Source organism: Sander lucioperca, chromosome 14, assembly GCF_008315115.2.
Source record: "Sander lucioperca isolate FBNREF2018 chromosome 14, SLUC_FBN_1.2, whole genome shotgun sequence".
In the NCBI taxonomy this organism is placed as follows: domain Eukaryota; kingdom Metazoa; phylum Chordata; class Actinopteri; order Perciformes; family Percidae; genus Sander; species Sander lucioperca.
In genome coordinates, this window is record NC_050186.1 from 1,432,685 (window position 1) to 1,457,241 (window position 24,557).

General features: G+C 40.7%; 1 protein-coding gene across 12 annotated transcripts in view; it reads right to left on the reverse strand.

Annotated features, from left to right (window-relative positions):
• Positions 1 to 24,557, reverse strand: part of LOC116062793 (disabled homolog 2-interacting protein) — a 169,970-nt gene that overhangs the window by 47,559 nt on the left and 97,854 nt on the right. For 10 of the 12 annotated variants that reach the window (XM_031317475.2, XM_031317474.2, XM_031317473.2 and 7 more), the window contains one exon: positions 24,295 to 24,413. In XM_031317475.2, coding sequence (XP_031173335.1) covers positions 24,295 to 24,413 — 119 coding nt within the window. Of the gene's footprint in view, positions 1 to 3,860; positions 4,054 to 9,888; positions 10,456 to 24,294; positions 24,414 to 24,557 lie in introns of those variants that run through there. The other 2 variants (XM_031317483.2, XM_031317482.2) reach the window with 2 other exon arrangements.

Genomic DNA, 24,557 nt, shown 5'->3' on the forward strand with positions numbered 1-24,557 from the left:
CAGCTTGATTACAGTGATAGCTTAGAGTCCCTGCTAGGCTAGGAGGTAATTCAGTGTAACATCTGCTAGGACACTCAGTGCAGGAGACCAAAACTGGGGTTTGGATCACAGGTCATGTGCTGAGTGAAAGAGAACAGAACAGCTGGCCGTGAATACAGCGACTGGACAGAGGAGATCACAATAGCAGCTGCAGAATATGGCATGCCAGTTACTTGTGATGATCTGTGAAGCCTTTTTTTCTTATTATTTGTGGTGACTTCATGAGTGTATTCATTTGTGCCAAGCTCTACAGCATGTGACACATGTACATCCTTCTTACTCATCTTATTTTTTATTCCCAAGGGTAAGGGTTGGGTAAATCCTGTATCGATACCAATACTGTGACTTTAATACTGGTTTCTAAAGGATACTTTTTTCGATTCCAATTTATGAAATCCATTTTAACAAAAATAAATGACAACATTATGGCAAAAATCTTCTTATTTATTTTTCAGCTCCTATTACGTGAGCCCCGTCTCTGGCCTGACAGAGGTTTTCCTGCATGCCTCTATGACGTGTTACATTAAGACAGCCAATCACCAGCCAGATCCTTAGATCTTTGTTGAAGCATGTTGCATGCTTACTGGCTCACTGACGCTAATGAGATTTCCTCCTAGGTACTTAAATTTGGTATTGAATGACGAGACATTTTTCGATACTCGATACAAAGGAAGCAATTCGTTTAGTGCCTAAAAAGTATCGAATTCGGTAACCAGCCCTATTCCCAGGTGAGTTCTAAGAGCCAAGCGTGAACAGGTCATTGGAGCATATTATGTGGCTTCTACAGTAGAATGGACTTTGTTACGCCGAAAGGAATGTGTGGGTGTGTGTCCACAGCTCTATTCACAGTAATTACATTGGGGGGGTTTGAGGCGATACAAATAGGACAGCCAAAACATTGCCATGACATAGAATGTATAATGAGGCCAAAGGTCGCACTAATGAGTAACTCCTTAGGTAGCAGCTATGGTCAGAGGGCAAAGGTCGAATGTCATACTACTAATGGCCTTCTGGGAACTTCCTAATGTGGTATGATTGGTATATTGATTTAAACAATGCACATTATGGGACATGTGGGGAAAAACCCCATCATTATTCAATATGGGTGAACTAGAATACACATAATTTGTTTTTTAGTCATACAGCCTAGTGGAATACTCTGTCTCATGACTTCATGTCCCTGGCCTAGTGTGACTAGTTACCCACACACATTCACACACACATGTGGTATTCCCCAAACAGGACCAACACTCACATACACATAAAGACGCTGCCTGAAATGGAGCAGTAGACTAAATATGATTAGGGCTGATTAAACAGTACAGTGCACAATTTCTTCTTAAAAAATGCCTTTGCCTTCAGAAACGGTCGTACTAATGCCTCACATGATGGATTATTAATTGATTGTACTGAAATGTCATATACAGTATTTACTAAGCAAGCAAATCTAAAAGTACTTGGGTCATAATGACAAATGGTTTCTAAGATATTAAGCTATATTCCACTTATGTATCCAATCCTACTTTCCTTGAACAACTGAGCAAGATAAATGATCAATTGTTCCTCCCTCCCTCTCTCTCTCTCTCTCTCTCTCTCTCTCTCTCTCTCTCTCTCTCTCTCTCTCTCTCCCACATAACTCCATTAGTGCAATTCAATATTAGGGGTTTTCTCAGTTGGACCAGACTATCAGCGGTCTATATATTTATAGTATATTTTCACCAGAACAACCGGAACATGGACAGACTGTTAACGAATGCTTGGACAAGGAATAAAGCAAAACCCAGCATTATAAATGTTTTTGTTTAACTTACACTGAATGTGAGGTCATGGGCCAGGAACTGATTATTTCATAAGCACGCAACGCACGTACTCTATTGATTTTGCTTATTTCTTCTAATAGTCTGTATTATTTAATATTAAAATGTGCCCCAAAATGCATTTTATAATGACCAGGGACAAAATAAATGCTGAAAAATATTTGAAAATCTGAATAATTGACTATGAATAAATGTAAGAAATGTCCTAAAATAAGTTGTTGTTGTACTCAACTGTTATAATATATATATATATATATATATATATATAGATATACAGCACTACAATACATATCTGCATTCATCCAAACTAAGGAAATGATACAGCACTGAATGAATTTTGATAATGGCTGGTAATTATAGGTGCTTTTTTTTTTTTTTAAACCAGCCGACTCAGTCCACTTTGCCAAGAAATAACCATGACATGCTATTTTAAAACCTAAGAAAACCTCGTTCAAAAATTAAACATCTTTTTTACTTTTCACTTTGTAATTCAAATTACCTATGACCACCATGTCCGCTCAGCACACTCATTAATCCCGCACTAAAATATCACAGCGAAGACGAGAGTGGGCAGTAGTAGAAAACGGAGGCAAAGATAATATAGTTATCGCCATAAGACAGGGGATAGTGAAAACGCTGGCCTAATTGAGCCAATGTCTGCCCAATTAACTGACTTATCATCTGGCTTCAGGCCATCCATCCTTAATGTTGAACCCTGAAGGGCAGCAAGGTGTCAGAGTGGTTTAAGACACTGTCTTTCAACATTAGAACCAGACTTGAGAATAGAGAAGATAAAAGATGATTTCCCACCACCAATCAGTAAGTAATTACACTATAAAATGCAATTATTGGTTATATTGTAGATGTCAAATTAGTAACCCCACACATGCACACACACAAAAATACTGTTTTGTATGTTTTGCATTCTGAATTTAACATTTCCCATTTGTTATTCCTCATTAGCTGTTATTGATTTGTCATTAAATTGCATAAACTGCGGCAATATAAGTATATACAATATACAATAATAGACTATTAGGGGCAAGACAGTCACATATCAGTGAGTGTGACTCAACCGTGTGGATAATAAGGCCCGCGAAGGTTATGGAAATGGTGTGTGCATCTGTGCTTATAGCCTGATTTTAAAGACTTACATGATACCGCTGTATTCATGTATGTTTGTAGCACAAAGACAGAGCAAACAGCATACACAAAAATGCATGATTGTCATTCTATTCTTTAGTGCGAACAGAGCAAAATATAAATTAGTTACAAGCAAGAGAGCTTTTTCTTTTGAACTCTTGCATAACTGTTGGTGCGTGGGGAACTGACAACACCATGTGCAAAGGAGTAGAGATGAGGAAGTGTGTTTTCACTTCTTGACCTGAATATTCAAATGCCCCTGTGGCATTGGACCACGAAACAGGAAAACACTCAAGTTCACGAGTAGAAAAAGAGGGCAGAGACTTCATCTTCCCACGCAACATGGCAAAACTCTGATGGGGAAAACAACATCTAGCCTATGATCTCTGCAAACACTACTTTCCCACTTTATTCCAGGTTTTTATAGTTGCATTTTTATTAATACCAGATTCAGACAGCTGAAGTAGCTTTAGCACATAAGTGCCTCTAAATAGTAAAGTGTACTGTCAATACTGAGATCGTACTTGCACTCTAAAGCCTAGATATGCCTCTAGCACTGAATAGTTTTCAAGTCTAAACGTGTCCTTGTTTTTTCTCTCAAACTATCCAGATGTACTGCACTTTTTTTGTTTTTTAACTATTACCTATCCTGACCTTTCTTTATGGTCATAATTTATACAAAAAGCACTTTATGGCATTTTGTGTAGCAAAAAATTGTTCGATGAAGCCACAATGTACAGCCCTGAGTGAACCGTGGGTGGATGCAGAGACAGAGGTTTCCAAAAGCATGCAGCTGTGCTTTAACCATCCAAAGCAACAAGCACACCCATGAATAAAGTATTAAAACAAAATGACACTTACGATTTACTGAATATGTAAAACATGGTCCAGCAGAACCTCTCCAAGCTGGATCCACAAAACACACAACTCCTCTTTGGGTTACATTCCTCACTAGCGGCTGGTCTCTACTATTTTTGAGTCTCTGGGAACGTGGCTGGAGCCTCTGCCCTCTGAGTTACACCACACCGCTCCCAAAGGATGTCTGTTGCTACTAACACACCCCTCTCCACATCCCATTTAAAAAGACAGTGCTGTTATTTAGGACAAGCCTGCCCATAGCCCAGTGCAACAGTATACTATGATGAAGTAATGTACTAACACTATGCTCATGACATGGACCTATGAAGGTAAGATTTTGGCAGTTGGATATGGTGCTTCAAATATAATACGGCTCTAGTTCATGTATACTATTTATCATTTTCAAAGAATACTATAATGTTAAATTTTGTTTTACTTTGTGGCAGTTTTTTTTCACTTTATCACCACTGTACTTTTTCTCTATGATTTTACATCTATCCTATAGTTTTGCTGTGGTATTTCGATAATAATAACCTAAAAATTTAAACTTTGCCAAAATAAATGCTCACGAAGCACCTAAGATACCGTAAAGGACAGTGCTGACTTCTACTGTCTCTGTTCTTAATAGTTCTTATTTAGGTGCTATTGTCTGAGAAATATAGCAATTTTCATTTTTTTTCTAGCTGAAGTCAGTCCCTAGGATAGACTGTTCTTCTGTCATCATCAGATCTGTCTCCCCTGCTTTTTCTCACAATAACATAGACCCATAGTTGGCAGCCAGGAAGTCAGCCTGCCTCCTCCTCCCACCATGTTTCCCTGTAGCAGGAAACAAAGGCTCAGCCTTCAGCATCACACTGTGGGAAAATGCTGGGTCCTTGGCTGGGGAGAGGGGACTCCAGGAAAAGGAGGAAAAAGAAAAAAAGGCACAAAAAAAGGAATGAGGGAGCAAAGAGAGAGAAGGAGAAAATGAGGCCAGCCAGATTTAAGGAAGAGACGCACTGCCAGATGTATTGTATGCTTGTTTTCACATAGCTGGCGACCCAGTGAGGGACGAATGATGTCACAGCTAAGACATGCTGTCAAGAGACGCTACGAATCAAACTGATGTTTGAGCTCCAAAAACAGCTAAAGCCACAGCAACGCCAGTCATCTCCTGTGAAATAATTACATGGAAACAGGTCCAGTCTAGCTTGGACTACAGTACTTCTTATTAAAATGCTTTCCTAATGACAGGGGAATATTTCAGCTCAAACATTTAGCAGAAATTACATAGACATTATGCAAAAAGACTTAAGTGAAACTCTACAGGAGCCAGTTGCAGCTGTCTACCTCAACAATGGAAGTCATTGTGAACTATACAGTGGAAAGGTCATTGCACCCCATTATTATGGACCGGTCCACCAGCTCCAAAACAATTTGAGGAGGTGAAACTGGAAGAGGTTTAATGTACTTGTTCTCCCCGATGCAATGGATTAGAGTTGCTTGCTCTTATCACAAGTAAACAGACCTGCATGCCTTGCTGTTCTGGAGAATGGCTGGGTAAAGGTTAACTACAAAGCCAAGGCAAAGCCTGGAGACTAAACACTCAGGGGGATTTCCTCATTCCTCTGGTCTGGGTCATGATAATATCATGCCGCTATAGGGTTGTTTGGAGTGTGACTGCTTCCAAATATAATGTGGGACAGGGCAAGGCTTTTCTATTCTAATCTATGGAAGTATGTTTGTAATCACTGTAGCAGGAGAGGAATGCAGAAAACTATCTCAACATCTTAAATTTTCATAGGAAAAAGCATGTTGAACAACAGCCTTCTGTACTGAGTCATATGGCTTCACGACTTTTACATTTTGCGCGTGTATTATGTGCATTAGTGTGTGCAGACAAAGTCTCCGTGCACGCACACAAACAGGTAATGTATGCTTAGACCATGTGATTTTGTGAGAGAAATCCATGTCATCGTGCCAAGGAGTGTGTGGGTGGGTTATGCGCGAGGTCATGAGACAAGTCTGCAGCAGCAGACAGCAACAGGACGGGTCATGAGAGAAGGTGGGAGGGATGGGGCTCTCTCGGCTGTCTGTCTGTAGGCAGTCCCTGAGAGGCCTCGCCTCGGAGAAGTTATTCCCCTGCTAACCGCTAACCTGTTTAGTAGAGCACCACCTGTCTGCACAGAGGTAAAGGGAGGGAGGGAGGGAAGCAGAGAGAAATAATCGGTGGATACAGGCCATTACAGGCAAGCTTCCACAAGTCTGCATCGCAGAGAGGTGGGTGGCGGATGGAGAGAGGGTGAGACATGTTGGACAAGTAGGTGTTGATAAAGGGCAGGCAAGAGGAAGGCAGAGGAAGAAAAAGCTGACGAGACTGACAAGACGCCAGAGAGAAGAGCAAATTGAACTCGCATCAACTTCCCAGTGACTCGAGTAGAGAGAATATGAATATTACTGCAATAAGGAGGACAGCAAGACCCAGAATAATAACGGCTAATGCTCCTGCACTGAATCAACAAAGTTTAATTAGACACTGCTGCTGTTCAATATGAAAGCTAGGAATTGGGCAATGTGATGATATATACCATTAGCAGCTAAATGTTTGTCAACCCTCTATCTCTTTAATATGCCTGGTTGTATGAGGTCATTGCTGGTAATGTTGCAAAGTGTTCAAAGGTCAACCTAATCCAAAGACAGCGTCTTTCTGTCTAGAAGTAGACACAAAAAGAGAAGTGAGAGGAAATGGTAAGAAGCATTAGAGATCCCTCCCTCCATCCCTTCATTCATCCTTCTATAGCCTGCCCTCCATTTCATTTATTTTTTTGTAAAGCAGCTTACTGTAGAGAGACAGGCACACAGATAAAACAGAGACGGGGCAGTGGCATCAGTTCTCCTGTGTGTATGTTTATGTAAAAGAAATATATATAGACAGAGATAAAGAGTACTGAATGAGAGCGGAAGGACAGAAAGAGACCTGATGCTTGAGAGCTCTCCTCTCCTATTGACTCTGCACTACGGCCTTCAGGGCAGGAGAGAGCGAAGGAGTGATTCAATTATTGACAACGCACAACGCTGCCCCATCATGAGCATATGCTCCTCTTTCATCCTCTCCCAGGCAGCGTTGAGGAGATCCAGAATCATTTTACTGAATGCCTACTTCAAGCATCTTTCATTCACAATGGCAAGTTAAATTAAAGTGGATATTCTAACCTCCAATTCGCCGAAATTGTAATGTAAGGCCCATCATTCTCTCTTCCTTTCAAGCTCTCATTCCTTTTCAGATTGATCACTTTGAAAACAAGCCAAAATGTTACTGCACGTCCTATATGTATACTTGAATGCAATTGGTGGATTCAAATGAAGCATTTAAAAATGTGTTAGACCATCTAATGCCAGTTCTATATACAAATATATAAATTAAAATAACAGGAAGTAGGGGCACTCCTAATGCTAAACGAAAATGGATAATGATCTTTACTCTTAAACTTGGGGTTTGGGGGGGGGTGCAACAAACATTGTATTGTATATATATATAACATATTGTATATTAAAACTACATATTATTGTTGCCCTGGGAAAGCCATGTATCTCTAAAATGTCAACATTTAAAGAAAAACAGCCTATTTGTGACTATGCATGTTTTAGATAATCCATATGGGTTAATCCTTCAGTTTTTCTGAAAAGTTAAAAATCACCACATTTGGAGATACATGGTTTTCTGGAAAGTAACAATACATTAAAAAATGGCTAATTCCTTGAATTAGATAACTAAATATAGACAACAAACATACAACACTCCGGAACAAACCTGTGCTTGCTTGGATGTTCATATGTGTGTGGTCATAATTAAGTGTTGTTGATTAAACCGTGGCTGTTCCTCCCCCACCCCCTTGTAAACTGCCAGTGATTCTATGGTTGACCCCCCAGTGGAGTGGCCCATGGGCGTGGCACTGACCCACTCCTCCCTCCCTGTACATGTGTCTGATCAAATGCTCTGCTCCACTTCACCAGCTCTCAGTAAATCAATGGACATCACAGAGATGATCTATGACAGAGTAATTACACAGAGGCAGAACACTCAGAGGATGACGTGAAGAGATGGGAAGGAAGTAGCAGAAAGATACTGTACAAAGCCAAGCCCTGCATTGATTCTCACCTTTCCTGGCAACACAGATGTATCAAGAACATGATTACATTATATTTTTACATCATAACTTATGATATGATATATGATATTAACTTTGTACATTGCATGAGTTCAGTTTAAGAGCAGGGATTGCGTCCTGGAAGGTAAATGAACATTGCAAAAGAGGTTAAGTCACCCAGAATAAACTAATACACAACATTGGAACATTAACAATAGCAGACTGTCGGCCCTCCTCCATCTCACATTCGCTCTAACCATGTTCCCCTCTTGGTCCAACTGCATGTTTAAGGCTGTGAAAATGACTCGCTCTGCCATCCCTCGTCTAGGTTTCTGGTTAGCAAGCTCTGACCTAAAATAGGATTTGAACATACTAAAACACACGCTCAGAACATTTGCATATCTGCATACTAGTGCACATAAATGATATATGTGCAGAAACATTTGCTCATGCATGAAAACAAATACAGTACCTCAGGCTGGGGGTAATAAAAAAAGAAGGAATCACACTGTTACTGCATACAAATACAGACTGACAGAAATGCTTGTAGCATAATATGTAGGAGTCAAGCTCGGTTTTGTTCTGGAAGGCTCAACAGCAGGCTACAATCAAGAGGACCACCAGCTGAGCTCTCACACTGAAACATATCTGCATACTGCAGTAAACAAGCCACAAAGCCATCAAACTATCATTTATGTGTTTACTAAACCAAAGATGGCTTTCTCCCGGGAAGCCATCTCTGAGGAGAATAAATGTTTGGTTGAATGCTGTTCTCCAGAAAGAACTGTTTAACTCAAACTCCACCATAATGTAGCAGGGAGGTTTGGCTGTGCTGGACAGTTATTGACAGCATCAGCGTTGTATTCACCCCCTTAATGAGACACAGTAAATGGACTCGACTAAACTTGATGTGTGGTTGCGGACTAATTTCATGCACGTAAGTAGCATGCATAGTATGTTTTATGCCCAACTGTAAAACTGGGTATGGTGCATTAACTGCACCACAGTTGTTTGTGGGAAAAAAATCTAATCATCGTCTGGAAATACATTTTAAAAATCCATGCGTAAAATGTAAACAAATCAGGGACAGCTCAGATGATTATTTGTACTGATTGACCATCTTGTAAGATTAATCTTTAAATCTAATATAGGAATATAAACTCCCTGAGGCCTGGACGAAATGATGACTAACCACCAAGATTAGCCTTTCCACTCATCTCGTCTTCTCTTGTGCAGACACTATAATATATCTACGATAAAATGAGCTGTTGCTTTCCCGAACTCTCTGTCTTTGGGACACACAGCTCTCTTTCTTTAAACTGCTAATTGCCTCCAACATACGAACTGGACTGAGAATGCCAGCTAAAATCAGCCGGCTGACCTCACAGCGTGGCCCAGTCATCTGATTTGTGTTAGCTGGCTGCCCCTTCGTTACACAGGCCAGCTTTGTGTGATGTTGCTACATAGGTTATGGTCACCACACTCAAAGCCCCATCTCTGTATTATCATCTCTGGTGTTACATATAATATCACATGTAATAAATGCACCGCTCTGAATGAAAGCCCTTTGGGAGTTAAAAGCAATTATATAATAATGACTGAGTAACCTGAATATGCGCAGGATGTAGTAGAGTGTGTGTGTGTGCTCAGGAGAGCAGTCTCCTTTGCATTGTCACTGATAGAGAGAAGCAAAGAAGGGGGAGATCAGCACAGCTGGACAGCACACAGAGGCAGGGGAGCGTAAACGGTCTCAATGAAGCATCCTCTAGTCCACATTTTTATTTGTGGCCACACTTTTGCATTCAAAAAATAAAAATAAAAAATAGATCTCCCACTGCATGAACCCAAGCGACCCAACACACAAAGGAAGGTGAGTGACATGTGAAAAGCAGGGTTACACTCACCAGGCATTGTCAGAATTCCACAGAACAATCAAGGCAGGCGGAGAGAGAAACCAAGGCTGAGCCAGAACAAGAGAGGAGAAAATAGAAAGAAAGAAAGAAAGAAAGAAAGAATGAAAGAAAGAAGAGGCAGGGATGGATGAGGGCAGAGGCGATTTCAAAGCTCCATTTTTTTCCTCCTTTCTGCCGACCGCTGCTCGCCTCTTCGCTTCCTTACTTGTGGTTCTCTTCCTGACTCCTTCTCTCTTTCCTCCTGCTGCTGCTTTAAGACGGAGAGGGGTGGAGAATAAGCGCTACAATGCTCTCCCTCTCTTGCTGCCTCCTCTCCTCCTTTCGTTCTCCCACCCTCTCTTGCTCACCCTGTACAGAGCATGCCCTACTTCCTGTGTTGTCTCTGAAATGAGACACACTCTCTTCTCTCGTGTTCTCTCTCTTCCGACATGAATGAATTTAGGGGTACCCCAACACTTGACTCTGATTTGGGAATGATGAAGATTGGTCCCCCTTCCTGCTCCGCTGTCTCTCCCCCCTCTTACTAACTCCAGCTAAACCCACTCCCTTTCACTGTCAGTGATTGACTGCACCTCCCACTTCTGTCTCCTGGCGCAGGGAGGAGCCTGCATATGGTGTGCGGGGGGATAGTGAATCACATGTATGTGTGGCGCAGCCTAGCTTGGCCCTGCCCCCCTTTTGTGGCTCCAGTGGGAGTGTGTGTGTGTGTGTGTGTGCTCTTTGTCCTGTCAACTCTGGTGTGAGGTGTGCTGCTTTCCATGTCAGCCACTACTACTGCTGCTGGGGAAGGGCATGTGCCGGCAACCTGCCCTGAACATGGACTCGGTTTGGCTGGGACTCACTGTAAAAAACACACTGTACATAAGAGGCTGAAGCTCAGATTTGGCAAAGTGACTTGGCTGATGGGGCCAGCCAAATGGTTGGTAGTAGTGGGACTGGAATTTGGGTGGGAGGGTTTTGCCATGCTCAATTTGAGCCAGGATTGGTAGACTGGCAGAGGAGATAGGGGTGAGTATGAGGCTATTTCTAGAGCTTACACACTGACAAAGCTGGCACAAGGGGATAAAGCGCTGGGGCAGGACACACCAATAAGGCAAGGCAGCTGTGGGGAGCTGGTTCAGAAGAGCCGCGGCCACTAATCTGCACTCGCTGCACGTCTGCAATGATGTCATCAAACATGACATCACCCTTACCTCTTATTCTCCCGGACACATGACACAAACACATGCACACACACTAGTGCACGTGTCCACCAAATGACCACAACATAGGGTGTGGAGGAGAGCACAAACACTGAGCCCTGAGTTCACACCCATTCTAAGCCAAAGGTCACAGGCGCATTGTTAGGTTTAAAATGACCAAATCATTAACAGTAGCTTACTACTGGCCACCTGTTTCCTCCTGAAGCTGCCAAGTAGTTCTGCCTTAGTGACAACCAATTATAATTTCACTCTGTTTTAGTCTAAATCTGAAAGGTTTACATTCACATTTTAATTACTAAGGTCATCTTAAGTACTAATATATATACATATATATATATATATATATATATATATATATATATATATATATATATATATATATATATATATATATATATATATATACACACACACACAGTTAAGTATTTGATGAATACCGCTTTATAAATAAGATAATTTATAAAGAAGATAAGAACAAACAATGATCACAAGTTCATAAAAAACCTGCCTCAGAAGACTTCTTAGAAATAAAACTACTCACAGCATTTGTACCAACCAAAAAGCTGATTTTAATTCAATCTCAGCATGGCATGTTGGATGGATTATAGATTAATTACTTATTCTTACAGAGCAATGTCAAGTGCAATCCAGTGAAATTGCAATGACAGGGGGCTGGGGGGGATTAAACTCTATGGTACATTTTGTTGCAAGTTGCATTATATTATAAAGGTCTTTCTTCTCGAATCATGAACTAATTACATTGTTCTAATGATTAAACATCACTATTTGCCAAACACCTTTAAAGGTAACATTACAAAAAAAAGCCAGTCTAACACACTCTACATCTGCATAAGGGAAATTATGAATATAAGCAAGCCTAAGCATGCCTAAAAGATAACATTCCTAAAATGTGTCGTGCAGTACAACAAATGTGTAAACAATGATGTGCTCAAAACTCTGTGAATGTATCATCAAAAAGTCCAGTCTGAGTGCAGGGAGCTATTTGAGCGGGTTAGTAAATGCACAATGAAAAGCTGAACGTCTGACCCAGACATAATCCAGCTAACAATGACAGCACTCAAAGAACATAGCCTTTTTTGAAGGGATACTGAGATCTGTCTAGTGCTGTCTCATCTCTCCTTCAGTTCAGTGTGTCCCTATAGTCACAATTCTCCTTGTATTGAGCATGCAATGCAGTGCAATGACAGCCATCAGTAAAGAATGCAAATAGTGTGAATCTAGACCCCAGCAATCAGTCTAATAGATTCTGACAGATTCCAGTTTGTTGCAAAAAATGCTATTTTACAATGGTTATCTAGTAAATGTAAATGGGGATGACAGGAGAGCATACTGCGGAAGGTAATGCACCTTTGGCTTTAGTGGCAGCCCATCCCTGTGCTCAAAGGAGGCGCTATGAGCAGGCAGAGAGGTAAACTAGAGGCTCGGCACCTTGCTTCTTAAATGTTTGTTTCTAACTAGGTCAGACTGCACCAGCGGAGCTGTGCTGCTGTTACGCCACAGATGCCTGATGTCTCTCTTCTCCTTTTCACAGAGTTTAATTCAGTTCGAGCTATATGAGATGAACATTACAGCAATAGTTTTTTTTATTAACAGAGCATAAAAATGAATATTTATCCAAAAGAATGATGAATAACAGTGACCACATTATTAAATGTTAAATGTGAGTAGATCTAGTATATAGATCTGTGCGTATCAATGTGCAGAAAAGAAGTTAAGGCTGAAACATGTATTCAGGAATTAAGAATAAAACAAGGCTGACAGATTCAAACAGTAAAGAATATAAAATAGCAATATGGATAACATGATGAGTATTGAGCCTAATAGGGGATATAGCAGAATGTATCCCTGCCTGTGTTTTCTTTCCATCAGACATGGGTCACAGTGGCTGAGCCGTAATGCAGACACACCATGGCAGTCTGATGAGGCACAGTGAGTGGGGGATAGTGAAGCACACCAAGAGCCCATTAAGCTTTATAGGTTTTTTTTAACCTTTTTATAAGGTTGATAACGCCAAGGTTTCTGTACACACTTTACAATATAACACATTGATAATTATAAAAAAATTGGGTCCACATTAAAAAAGTTAAAACATACACAATTATTGATATGGTCAAAGATTTTGACGTTAGAAGGCAGGGGAAGACATTGGTTTTACGCCTTGAAGGGTTTCAGAGATGCAGCATTGCTTACGTATGAAGTAATACAGTCTGACAAGTAATCAGGTGATTCTTTTATCTTTGCAAGCCAGTCTGCGCGCACGCGCACGCGCACACACACACACACACACACACACACACACACACACACACACGCACACACACACACACACACACACACACACACACACACACACACACACACACACCTGTACATTCAGAGCATTTAGAAAGTCTGGCCTCTATATATATATGAACAGATAATAATAAGCAACACACTGAGGTTGTGTCCAAAATCACTTCTTATTTACTATATAATGCACTATTTACTCTCTGCCATGTTTTTTTTTTTATTATTTTTTGGGGGCTTTTCCCTTTATTAGACAGTGACAGTGGATAGACAAGAAGGGGGAGAGAGATGGGGGATGACACAGAGCAAAGGGCAGCCTGCGCCGCTGCAAAGGACTCAGCCTACATGGGGCAAACGCTCTTACTGGGTGAGCTACAGGCCGCCCCCTCTCTGCCATGTCTTTAACTACTGCATATACAGTAGTGCCCTCAGCAATTCCCACAATGGAACAAAATTAGTGTCCATGGTGTGTATACTACTCTCTGTATACTAGAACTACATTCTATAGACACTAATCCTGTCAACACAAAATCGTATTTTCTGCTCACTGAGGAGTAAACTACTCAGTGTGTATTATACAGGGAGTAGTGCATGAGTGAATGAGGGAGTCGGATGCGAGCCACCTGTGATGTGAATCCGTCCACGCAAAGTCAGAAGAACCAATAAAAATTTGGATGAAAGGCCAGCTTGACAGATCACTGCTGGCTTGCATCACACACAGAAACAGAAGTGAGGATGATGTTGATCAGTCTGCTGAAACTTGAAATGAGGTTGCCTTTTGCAATTTATCTAAACATACTGGATAGGCAGATGGAAACTGGCAAAGTAAAAACCTTTGCTAAGTTAGGATGTAGTGCACATTCACTCTCCCAAGCTCTTGCTTCTCATATGACGCACAAGTACAAATGAATCTATATACCTTATATATATATATATATCTCTATATTTTTTCATGAAGTGCCTGACATCATTTTTGATCATCAAAAAACAACAACAACAACAACAACAACAACAACAACAATCTACCACCCTCTGAAAGTCTTAGTTTACATTCCCTGCAGGTTCATACTTGGCTACATAAAGATTGTCAAGGCACTATGGTTCATTACCATCAGTGCATTGTAATGATGGTGATCAAAATGGTGAAACCGAAGCTTTTAAAAAATACTTATTCTCCCTGTTAGTCAGTTGTGCAGTTAGTGCAGTGAAATTCATACCACAGTATGGCAAATGCACACTTGAAGTTTGCAATATACAGGCTTTTATCAGTCCATGGCAGAATAAAAACTGGCGGACTCCTGTCACAAAGATAACATACCACACGCACACGCACACGCACACGCACACGCACACAAAGACACTACAAAAATGAGTGATCGTGAGGATGAGCAGTAAAGTGGCAGCGAGGCCTGTTAGTGAAGGGAAAGTGGTGAAAAACCATCGAGTCATCATCATGGTAATTTAGTGTCTCAGTAAGAGTCACTGAGTACCACTGGACTCTTTTACGCACACACGTGTGTGTCTGTTTATACACAATATAAAGAATGAATTTGGACGTCCTATCCAAACAGATTTTTCTGTGGCAAAAGTGTTTTTTTTTTTTATTTTGTATATGGATTATTTCAGGTGGAGGAAAAGTGGAGGTTAAAGAGTCTGATGTGCCAATACACAGACTAGAAAAATGACTTCCTAATCGGATGTAGCTCTTGTATTCAATACTGTTCTAGTGCCAACTCTCAAGTTGTGGATATGGCAGAGCTTCCCATCAGGATATGACCACCTAAATGGGGATCAATCACCAAAACAAATTATCAACTTTTTCAAAAAACACTGATGTGTAATTTGTTACACTTTCACCATACACTTTACCTCTATTCCTATGGTTTGTTTTAGAGTAAAAACATATTAAATTTAGACAATGGTGCTTGCAAAGAATGCAAAAAAGTTACAATAACCATAATATCTGTGCATGAAGAATAGCTGAAAAGACTGTGACCCAAGTAGATTAAAGAGAGGAATGAATGAGTAAATGAGTGTTTGAATGCGTACTGAGCAGTCCTTTAAAGGGATGCGCAGGGAGCTGCTTTGATGGGGCCCTCTGTATTCATGTCACGCCCAAGGCCCTATCCATTATAGCTCATTACCCGGCGAGAGAATGAAAGAGAGGAGACCCTTGGCCATGCTCGCCCGGGCTCACACAAGGCCCAGCAGGGTTTAACATCAACCAAGCCACCGAAACCTACCAGCTGGGCAGGTGTCAACACCACTAGGATTACTTCGGGGATGTTTATGGAGATTGTAAAGTGATCAGAGAAGCAGTATACAACACAGCTCCCTAGAACACATTTAGTACAATGTAAATCACACATATTCTGTCCATTTACTATAGGGAGGAGGGAAGCATACTTTCCTTAGAAGGAATAAATAACAAGCATACAGTGTTCCAACTTCCAACGCTGAGCTGAGAAGTGGAAGCAAATATGAAATGTAATTGGACATTAACATATCAATTGCAATAGTTGTTAGCTGAATCGGAAAGGATCAGCAGATACTTTGGAGGGTACAGTACAATTTGATAATCACTGAATTAGTCTACAAACAATACTTTATTACAGTACATAATCACATTAACAAGTTGCCAGTCTATCTGTGGTAGGTGTCAACTTAGAAGTGGTTCAGATGCTTGCACAGACATTTTCATCCCAAAAATATTCAACAAAAAAACTTATAAATTATAAACTTATAACTTTTTGGCTGTAAAACACTCCCACAAAAATCTCCTTCCTGGATGTTTGGGAGAAGTAAGTTAGTGCTGAGGTTCTTTGGATGTGAGAATGTTTGCACAAACCACAAGCAGTAACAGAAACCAGTCTCATTCATAGGAGTTTATCTTAGTTAATGTACTGGTGATATAACCTTGGAAATCATTCTTTACAACTTGTTCCACTCGACTCTGGTGGAACATTGAAACCGAAAAACACTTAAAGGTGCACTATGAGTTCCTGCATGGTTTCAGCACGATTTCATTTTTGTCTCAAATCGCAGGCATCTCTCCTTGATCCGCTAGCTGCCTGTCCCCTGAATACACTGTGAAAAAGCCCATAAACGTCAAACTAACACTAGAGGCACAGGATAGGCACCAAAATACAACAAACACATTCCAGCCAATCACCGACAAGATGGTTGGGGGAGGGGGTGGGGGTTAGTGACAGTTAGTCAGTTAGTCATGACAGTTACGGAAACATGGGGGGAGGGGCGAGCTTGCTCTGTTTTGTTTTGAATTTACTTGGAACGTCAACAGAAGTAACGTCATGCAGGAACGCATAGTGCACCTTTAACCTGCATTGTAGAACTTCAAAACTGAATAGCCGTCTGTGTCCTTGAAGAGAATGAAGAGCCCTCTGTTTATGAAAGCAGGAAAAATCATCCTTTTCAAAACACCCACTAATGCCTAAGCACCTAAACAACACAGCATTACTCCTGAATTAATAAAGTCCTCATTATAATCTTGAGAGAGGTGGGATAATGCCATGAAGCCTTACAATCATCACAAAATTAGTCATTACTGTTTGAGATGCTATTGCTATCCTAGTCTGCATGGGATAGAGCTTAATAATGCACAGTGGTAGGTGAAACCTGCTCTGTACAACCCATTATTACCCTGAGAGCTGTTTCATCGAAACCAAATCATGCTGATGCATTGCAAATGAGATGGCGAGAGGGGAAGGATGCCAAAGAGAGAAGGAGAAGGAGAAAAGATGCAGTCTTCGTCTGCCTAATTCTGATGCTGCAATGAACATAATGAAAGCACTGCTGTTGTTTTTCTTCTGATTGGCAAAGAAATCTGTAACTGGGCATTTGATTGTTTGTCGCTACTAAGTGCATTACTTCTTTGGATAGCGGCCAGGCCCCCATCCTTACTGTGTGTTAGTAATCATTGCCGCTAAATTCTGAATCAACATTCGAAAGGATTGTGCAATGAATGATTTGTGAATGAATGAATTAAGACGGTATCGGTATTAATCAATTATACAATGGATCACTAAAATATGAAAAAATAGAGTGTGTGTCTGTGCATTTTGGTGATCAACAAGCATGTGGCCTTCAGCATCAGGGGAGTGGGATTGATTGAATGACGGAGACATTTTTCCCAAAATTGAGGAGAGACAACAGGGTAGGGAGTAAAGCAAATTATGACAAATATGAACAAGAGGAAACACGAGGAAAGGGGATTGTTGGTGCAGTGGTACGAAATGAAGAAGAGAGGGCAGAGAGAGGAGAGAAGAGGATCTAGAGACAAGTCTGTGAGCGCTGGATTGGGTTTAATGTAGCAGAAATCCACCAGTGAACTGCAGCTCGGAACACACCTAGCATAGAAGGAGCAAAGTGACAAATGATAGCAAAGAAGACATATGGACCAGAAAGACAGAAGACATTAACACAAGAGCAACGGGGGAAAGTCCAATGTGAATAGAGGCAGGGGCTTATAATATGAAGGGTTACTAGACATTGGGATGCTGGCAGAGCAATTTTAAAGTTAATGTCAGTAAGTAAGAGAATAAGTGAGTGAGATGCGGAGGGAGATGGGGAGGGGAAGAAGGGAGGGAGCGATAGAAAAGGTTGGATATTACAGTCAAACCACCTGGGGAATGTTTACAAAATTTAATAACTCTAAATGGCATCACTCCCTCACTATGCTGCTATGTTATCACATACACACCCCAACAACCCAACCTGCAGCAATTACCATGGCACCCATTGGTGGAGCTTTATGAAAACTGACAGGGGGGTTTGTATGAACAGCTCTTGGATCCTGTTACAGGCAGCCATTCAGAGCTACAGGCTAAAGCTTCTTACAACACACATGCTGATGCCACCACTTCACTATTTGTGTAGGGCGGCAACTCGGGATTGTTTTCATTGTCTCTTAATCTGTTGATTATTTTCTCGATGATTCGACTAGTTCTTTGGTCTATACAATGTCAGAAAATGGTGAAATAATGTCAATCAGTGTTTTCCAAAGCCCAAGATAACGTCCTCAAATGTCGTGTTTTGTCCACAACTCAAAAGATAGTCAGTTTACTGTCATTCAGGAGTTCAACAAAAAATGGTTACAAGAAGTCTCCTATTATCTCAGAATGCAAGGCAAAATGTGTGTCCATCTTGCCATGTACAGTAGGTACTATTGAAGTGTCCCTTCTGTCTTCATATCTAAAAGAAGGAAATGTACGTAGGTGTTTAATTGATCTGAGGAGGCTCCTAGGCCTGTAACAATTATTACATAATTTTCTAATAGCAATTTCTTTTTTACATAATCGCCATTTCTTTCTTGTTTAATGTCTAGTCCTAAGGGGTATAACTGTTGTTGGTAAAATAGCCTCGGGTTGAACTTGTTTTGGTGGAACGTGTACGTTCAAAAGTTGTTTTAGTCGTGCGAGAGAAAACTCAGATTGGACAGATAGTCTAGCTAGCTGTCTGGATTTACCCTGCAGAGATCTGAGGAGTAGTTAACCATAGTACTCAGAAATCCACCAGAGTTTAAAATTCCAACACAAAGAAAGCGGAAGATAACGGACATCGGTGAAAATACATGCATCCGGCGGAATTTCCTGCGGCACCGGAGCAATCCCGGAAGTGGAACGTCGTGGATATAGACTACATACTGTAACAGTGATGTATCCTGGGATTCATTCAAAACTGTAATTTGTTTGAAAAAGTACTAAATAAATAAATATTTTTCAATTTGACTGAAAGAGACAATTATATTGTTAATCGCAATTATTTCTGAGACAATTAGTTATTCAGTAAAATTTGGAATTGTTACAGCTCTAGAGGCCCCAGCTTAAAATATGACTAATCTTCAATTAGAAGGAAATTCAAATATAGTAAGCAAATGAGAGTTTCTCCATAGACTTAGAGACATAGAGAAGCAGGCTTTTAAACAGCATTTAGATTATTATGTTGGGAGATACAATTTACAGTGAATAAATTAAATGTGAAAATAAGAGAGAAACATCTTTTTTGGGGGGCGGAAAGTTTAAATCCTGCATCAGGATAATGTGAATTAAGGTAACACTGACACTATATCATGTCCTTATAAGTCGTGTTTATTTACTTTCCATGTGCTTTATGTTGGTGTTATTATGTCTTTGAACATGTACATTTTATTGTGTCCATCCATTTTCTATACTGCATTGTTCTTGTTTAGGAGCCTCTCCCAGCATGCATCTATAAGATTGCTCAGCACGCATAGTATGCTACACAATGCAAACATAATTAAAGCATACGCTGAGCATCTTGTCGGAGACAAGCGAGACAGAAACAGGAAGAGAAATACGGATGTAACAAATCGGTTCAGCCATTTTATCTGTCTGCTAATATTGAGAGTCTGAGTGACGGCAAAAAAAGCTTTCCTGCCCTGTGACAGAAGCAGTACATCCATAAAAACACACGAGTCATTAGTGCCCACAGTGCTGAGAACTGCAGTTACGCATGCACATGCACGCACGCACGCACGCATACAATCACAATCAATCAGTTCCATCAAACCACCACTGTGGACATAAAATCCACACAATCAAGTATTTCCATTACATATTAAAGGGCTGGATAGACAGGAAGACGGGGGGTGGGTCTGTCGACAGCAATGATGTCATAAATGATTTGGGTGCTCTCAAAAATGCGGGTCTGCAGCATCTATTTATATAGAGGGTGAGATTTTGTAGGTGTAGCAGAATGTTATGAGCCCAGTATGAGCATGGTACTGTCAGCTAAGATCCAACACACACACACACACACACACACACACACACACACAAACTTCTTGCTTGAGTACTTAATGAGTCAAACTATAAATGAGCCTTAATTGCTATGACCAGCTACATTTGGCATGATGCAACAGGAAGGAAAGCAGCAGCAGCGAGAGGAGAGATAGACAGGGATATGACTAAAGGAAGCACAACCTGGATAGTATTTTTTTTTTCTTTTTTGACATTTTGCTTTAATTACATAGGACTGGATGATAACCATAGGTGCCCTGTTGCGTTTTCTTGTAAAAGTATTTCCTTTTTTCTTTTAAATATCTTAAATATTGCATTTATGTTTATTAGCTTTTTCACTGCTTATATTTGCACACTGCTACGCTTCTTTGCACTTCACCACCACCAGCTGTCAGTCAGTGGAATAGTGCGACACCATTAGCAGGAATGTGCATTGTGTCACCTGCATCTTCATGTACGATACAAAATAAAAATGTGGACCTACACAGAAAAACAGCTCCGTAGCGCAACTAGTGGCGAAAAACTCTGCAAGTAAACCTTTAAGAACGAATTATTTCAAAAACGATCTCAAAGTGTTTATATACATGCTCTAACTTATTACTACAAGTATGTAGACTGGCAAAGACAAGTACTACTTTGCTACACTTGATTCATTCATTTCTAAAAAAGAAATATTCACTGTAAAAACAATATATGAAATGTCTGAAAAAATACGATGGAGATCAACCCCACATTATGCTGCATTGTCCAACAAAAGCACTTCGCTACTGCTAAAGAATCTAAAAGCTGACGCATTGCAACCACTATGATATTCATCAGTGCGTCCACAGAGTCAGGAAGAGGTCGGTGTCGATCAGATGAGGACGCAGAAGCTAGTGAAGGTCGGATCAGCTCGGATACCAATAAAATATGTCGAGCAGACTGGAGCAGCGACAAGAGACATACAAGATATCATCAGGTCAGCTCACAAAACAATGACAGACCATTGCATGGAGACTCTTGATTATGATTTAAATCATAATAGTTTACAACTACAAAGCGTCAATGTAAATTGTATAGGTTAAGTTATGAGTTTGATATTTATGAGGTAGATATGTCTAAGACAACATCCAGCTCAACCATCTACAGTACAACCATCATATTTCTCTCGGTTTCCTCTGTGAGTTCAGACTCCATTTCTTAAGAATCAGTAACAACGTAGAGTATTTGATTGTCGCCAAACATCACAAATTGTCAGTTATATTACTTTTTTCTTTTGCTATACATTATACAATACATGAAGTCAATGTCATGCCAGTAGTTGCTACACAGTATATGGTAGTGAGTGCATAAACAAATTCATTCATGATTTATTGTGAATTACATCTATAAAGTTATGGTTAGTAGTCACACTAAATACAGCGCAGATAAAAAAAATATATACTTAATTGCTTCCCCAAAAGCTTTGGAATTGCTTCCTCGTGTCTGTAGTTCCTTCTGTACTATCTGTACAGAAACAGAGAAGCCCCCATTTTATTATTTTTGAGATTCCGTAACTTTCATTGTAGTCGAGGTTTCCCATTCTGTTGCTCTGATAATTACCCCGACTGCCACAGTGAAAGTTGAAGTGGAAATCGCCACACAGTACATCTGAAGACCCTGAAAAAAATAAGCTGACTATATTCTGAAAAGTGTAAGTAAAAATAGATGTTTTCCCTTTAGGCAAAATCATTCAGTAGTTTTGTTTGTGTGTGTGGACAGTGTCGGTTTGCGTACCTACACATTGCTGTGTTTCTGCTTTGCAAAGATAGGAGTGTTCAGTGAGTGTCCAGCCTCTGATTAACACAAATGAATATTTCATTTTAGAAGTCCAGCTGCTCCTCATCTGCAGGTCTCTCTCCTGAGACCGCCTCAGGCTGCAAGGCCTAACAATGTCATCACGGCGAACACACATACACACACACACACACACACACACACACACACACACACACACACACACACATACACACACACTGTGAAATGTGTTTGTGTTTTCGTTTGATGCTGTGTGCCTGCTCTCAAAAATAATCATAATTAAAAAAATACATGCAAATACATGGCTGTGGAATGTAATAGAATATATATATATTATGATTACTGTAAGTTAAATGTACATCATTTTTTTAATTGTTTTTAACTGCTCTTTAATGTTTCATGTAAAGCATGAAATGTGCTATACAAATAAAGCTGCCTTACCTTAAATAAATCAAACTCATTTAAATGACTGATACATTGTACATAGCTCTCTGGTGGTACAACGTTTGAGACGTACAGTGAATACTAAATGTTCCCCTGCATCTCTCACATTCAAAGCTGCACATCTGCACACCAGGGAGTTTTCATGGTATAGGATTCCCTCCCTCCTCCCTCCATCTCATCATCTCTCTTCCTTCTTCTGCCAGTTTCCAAGGCTGTCTTCTTCTGCAGCGTTTTCTGCCCTGTGGGGAGGCTGCTCCCGGACTGACAGGGAGTCACTGACTCCTCTCACAGCACATTACTCTCTCAATCTGCAACTTTTTCACGTTTTTTTCCCTCTTTTTTCCCACACAAACACACGCACGCACACACACACACACACACACACACACACACACACACACACACACACACACACACACGCGCGCGCATGCGTTACTATATCCCTCCCTTGCCCATATAATGTCATAGAAGAGTAAAGCACCAGAGTGTCTCTCTTCTTCTACAGTACTAGATGTGTATAGAGACCTATCATTATATAGCAGTCAATGTGTACAAATGCAAGTGAGGTAGATGTGGTGTGTGTGTTTCAGTGTTAAACCAGGTGAGATAAGACACCTCCTGAACATTCCATTCCAATCCTGTCCGATTATGTGCTTTCTTCACCAGGTGTTTTATCAGAGGAAAACAAATAAATGTTGGTTAGAAAACCTCACTACTGCTGAAAAACAGAGGAAAGGAGGAAGGAGGGGTGAGGATGATGATGAAATTGGAGAATGATGAGTTTGAAATGGATAGAAGGGAGCGAGGTTTGAAAAACAGACGCTATAAAAAGTATGGGTAGAGTAAAGTGGGAAAGAGAATGAGAAAAGACAGTGACGTATGAGCTCATTTTGTCCGACTGCACCAGGGGAACCGTTCACTATGTTCCACACAGAACAATTGCTAGTGTTCCCCTGTGATGGTTTGACAGTGATGTTAATGCCTCATTAAAAGTACGAAAAGAGGCAGCGACTCAGCTCGGAGTTTTGAAACCGAAATCCGTAGAACATCTCTTCAAAAGCAGCACCTCCGTTAATTAATCTCCACAGATGGACACCTTGGCCTTTTTCCAGACGCAGCAAAGATAGGTGCTGGGAATTATAGCTGGTACTTTTGCATGCATGGGAAGAGCATCAAAGAGTCCAGAGTGCGATTGCAGGTCAACATAGCCCGGTTTTGGAATCGTAATTGACGTCGTTAGGCGACGGCAAATGTTTGCCAAGCGGCTGAACTCCTGAGGAAATCAGGAGAAGGTATAAGAAACTGGCAATAATCACAGTCTGAAACGAAATGCCATCACATGGGGTAGCACTGTGGACTCGTGGAGTCATTTTTAGACATTTTAATGCAGAAATATTACATATTATACCTTTAAGTAGCCTTGCCATTATGTATTGCGGCTCAGTATTCATTTGGTTTCTATTGCCCAGCCCTAATGGCGAGGCAAAGCAAAATAAAATAGCATTCTTGCAACCTGTTTTGCAAGTTGAATGCCACAACTATACTAAACTATACTAAACGTGCTATATGGCATGACACAACAGAGGACAGGAGATGTATCATGTATTACAGTGAGAAAGAGCGAAAAGTGACAGACTTTTCACTGTACACTGAAAACACAACACGCAGATGTCAACAGTGACCTGAATAACCAGCCATCAGGCAGGCAGGCAGGCAGAGAGAGAGAGAGAGAGAGAGAGAGAGAGAGAGAGAGAGAGAGAGAGAGAGAGAGAGAGAGAGAGAGAGAGAGAGAGAGAGAGAGAGGCACCAGAATAGAACAAACATACTGTATGAACCAGTCCAGCATGAACAAACACACACCAGCATCACCACAAGGGAAAAACACATACCTGTCATTGTCAACGCTCCTGAAGCCAGGAAGGATGTGTCTGAAGCTGGAGTTGCGGTCAAGTTTGGGTTGACTCTTGGTGCGCTTTATCGAGCCCTTCAGACGCCGACTTAGAAAGCCCTGACGGAGAGAGAGACAGAGATAGTCAATAAAACGGTGTCGCTGCTACTTTGTGAGGAAGGTCTCATTGATGTCAATCCTCAAGCTCAACTTGGCAGCGGGACAGAACATAATAATACTGTCATTTGCGCTCCACGTTCTAGA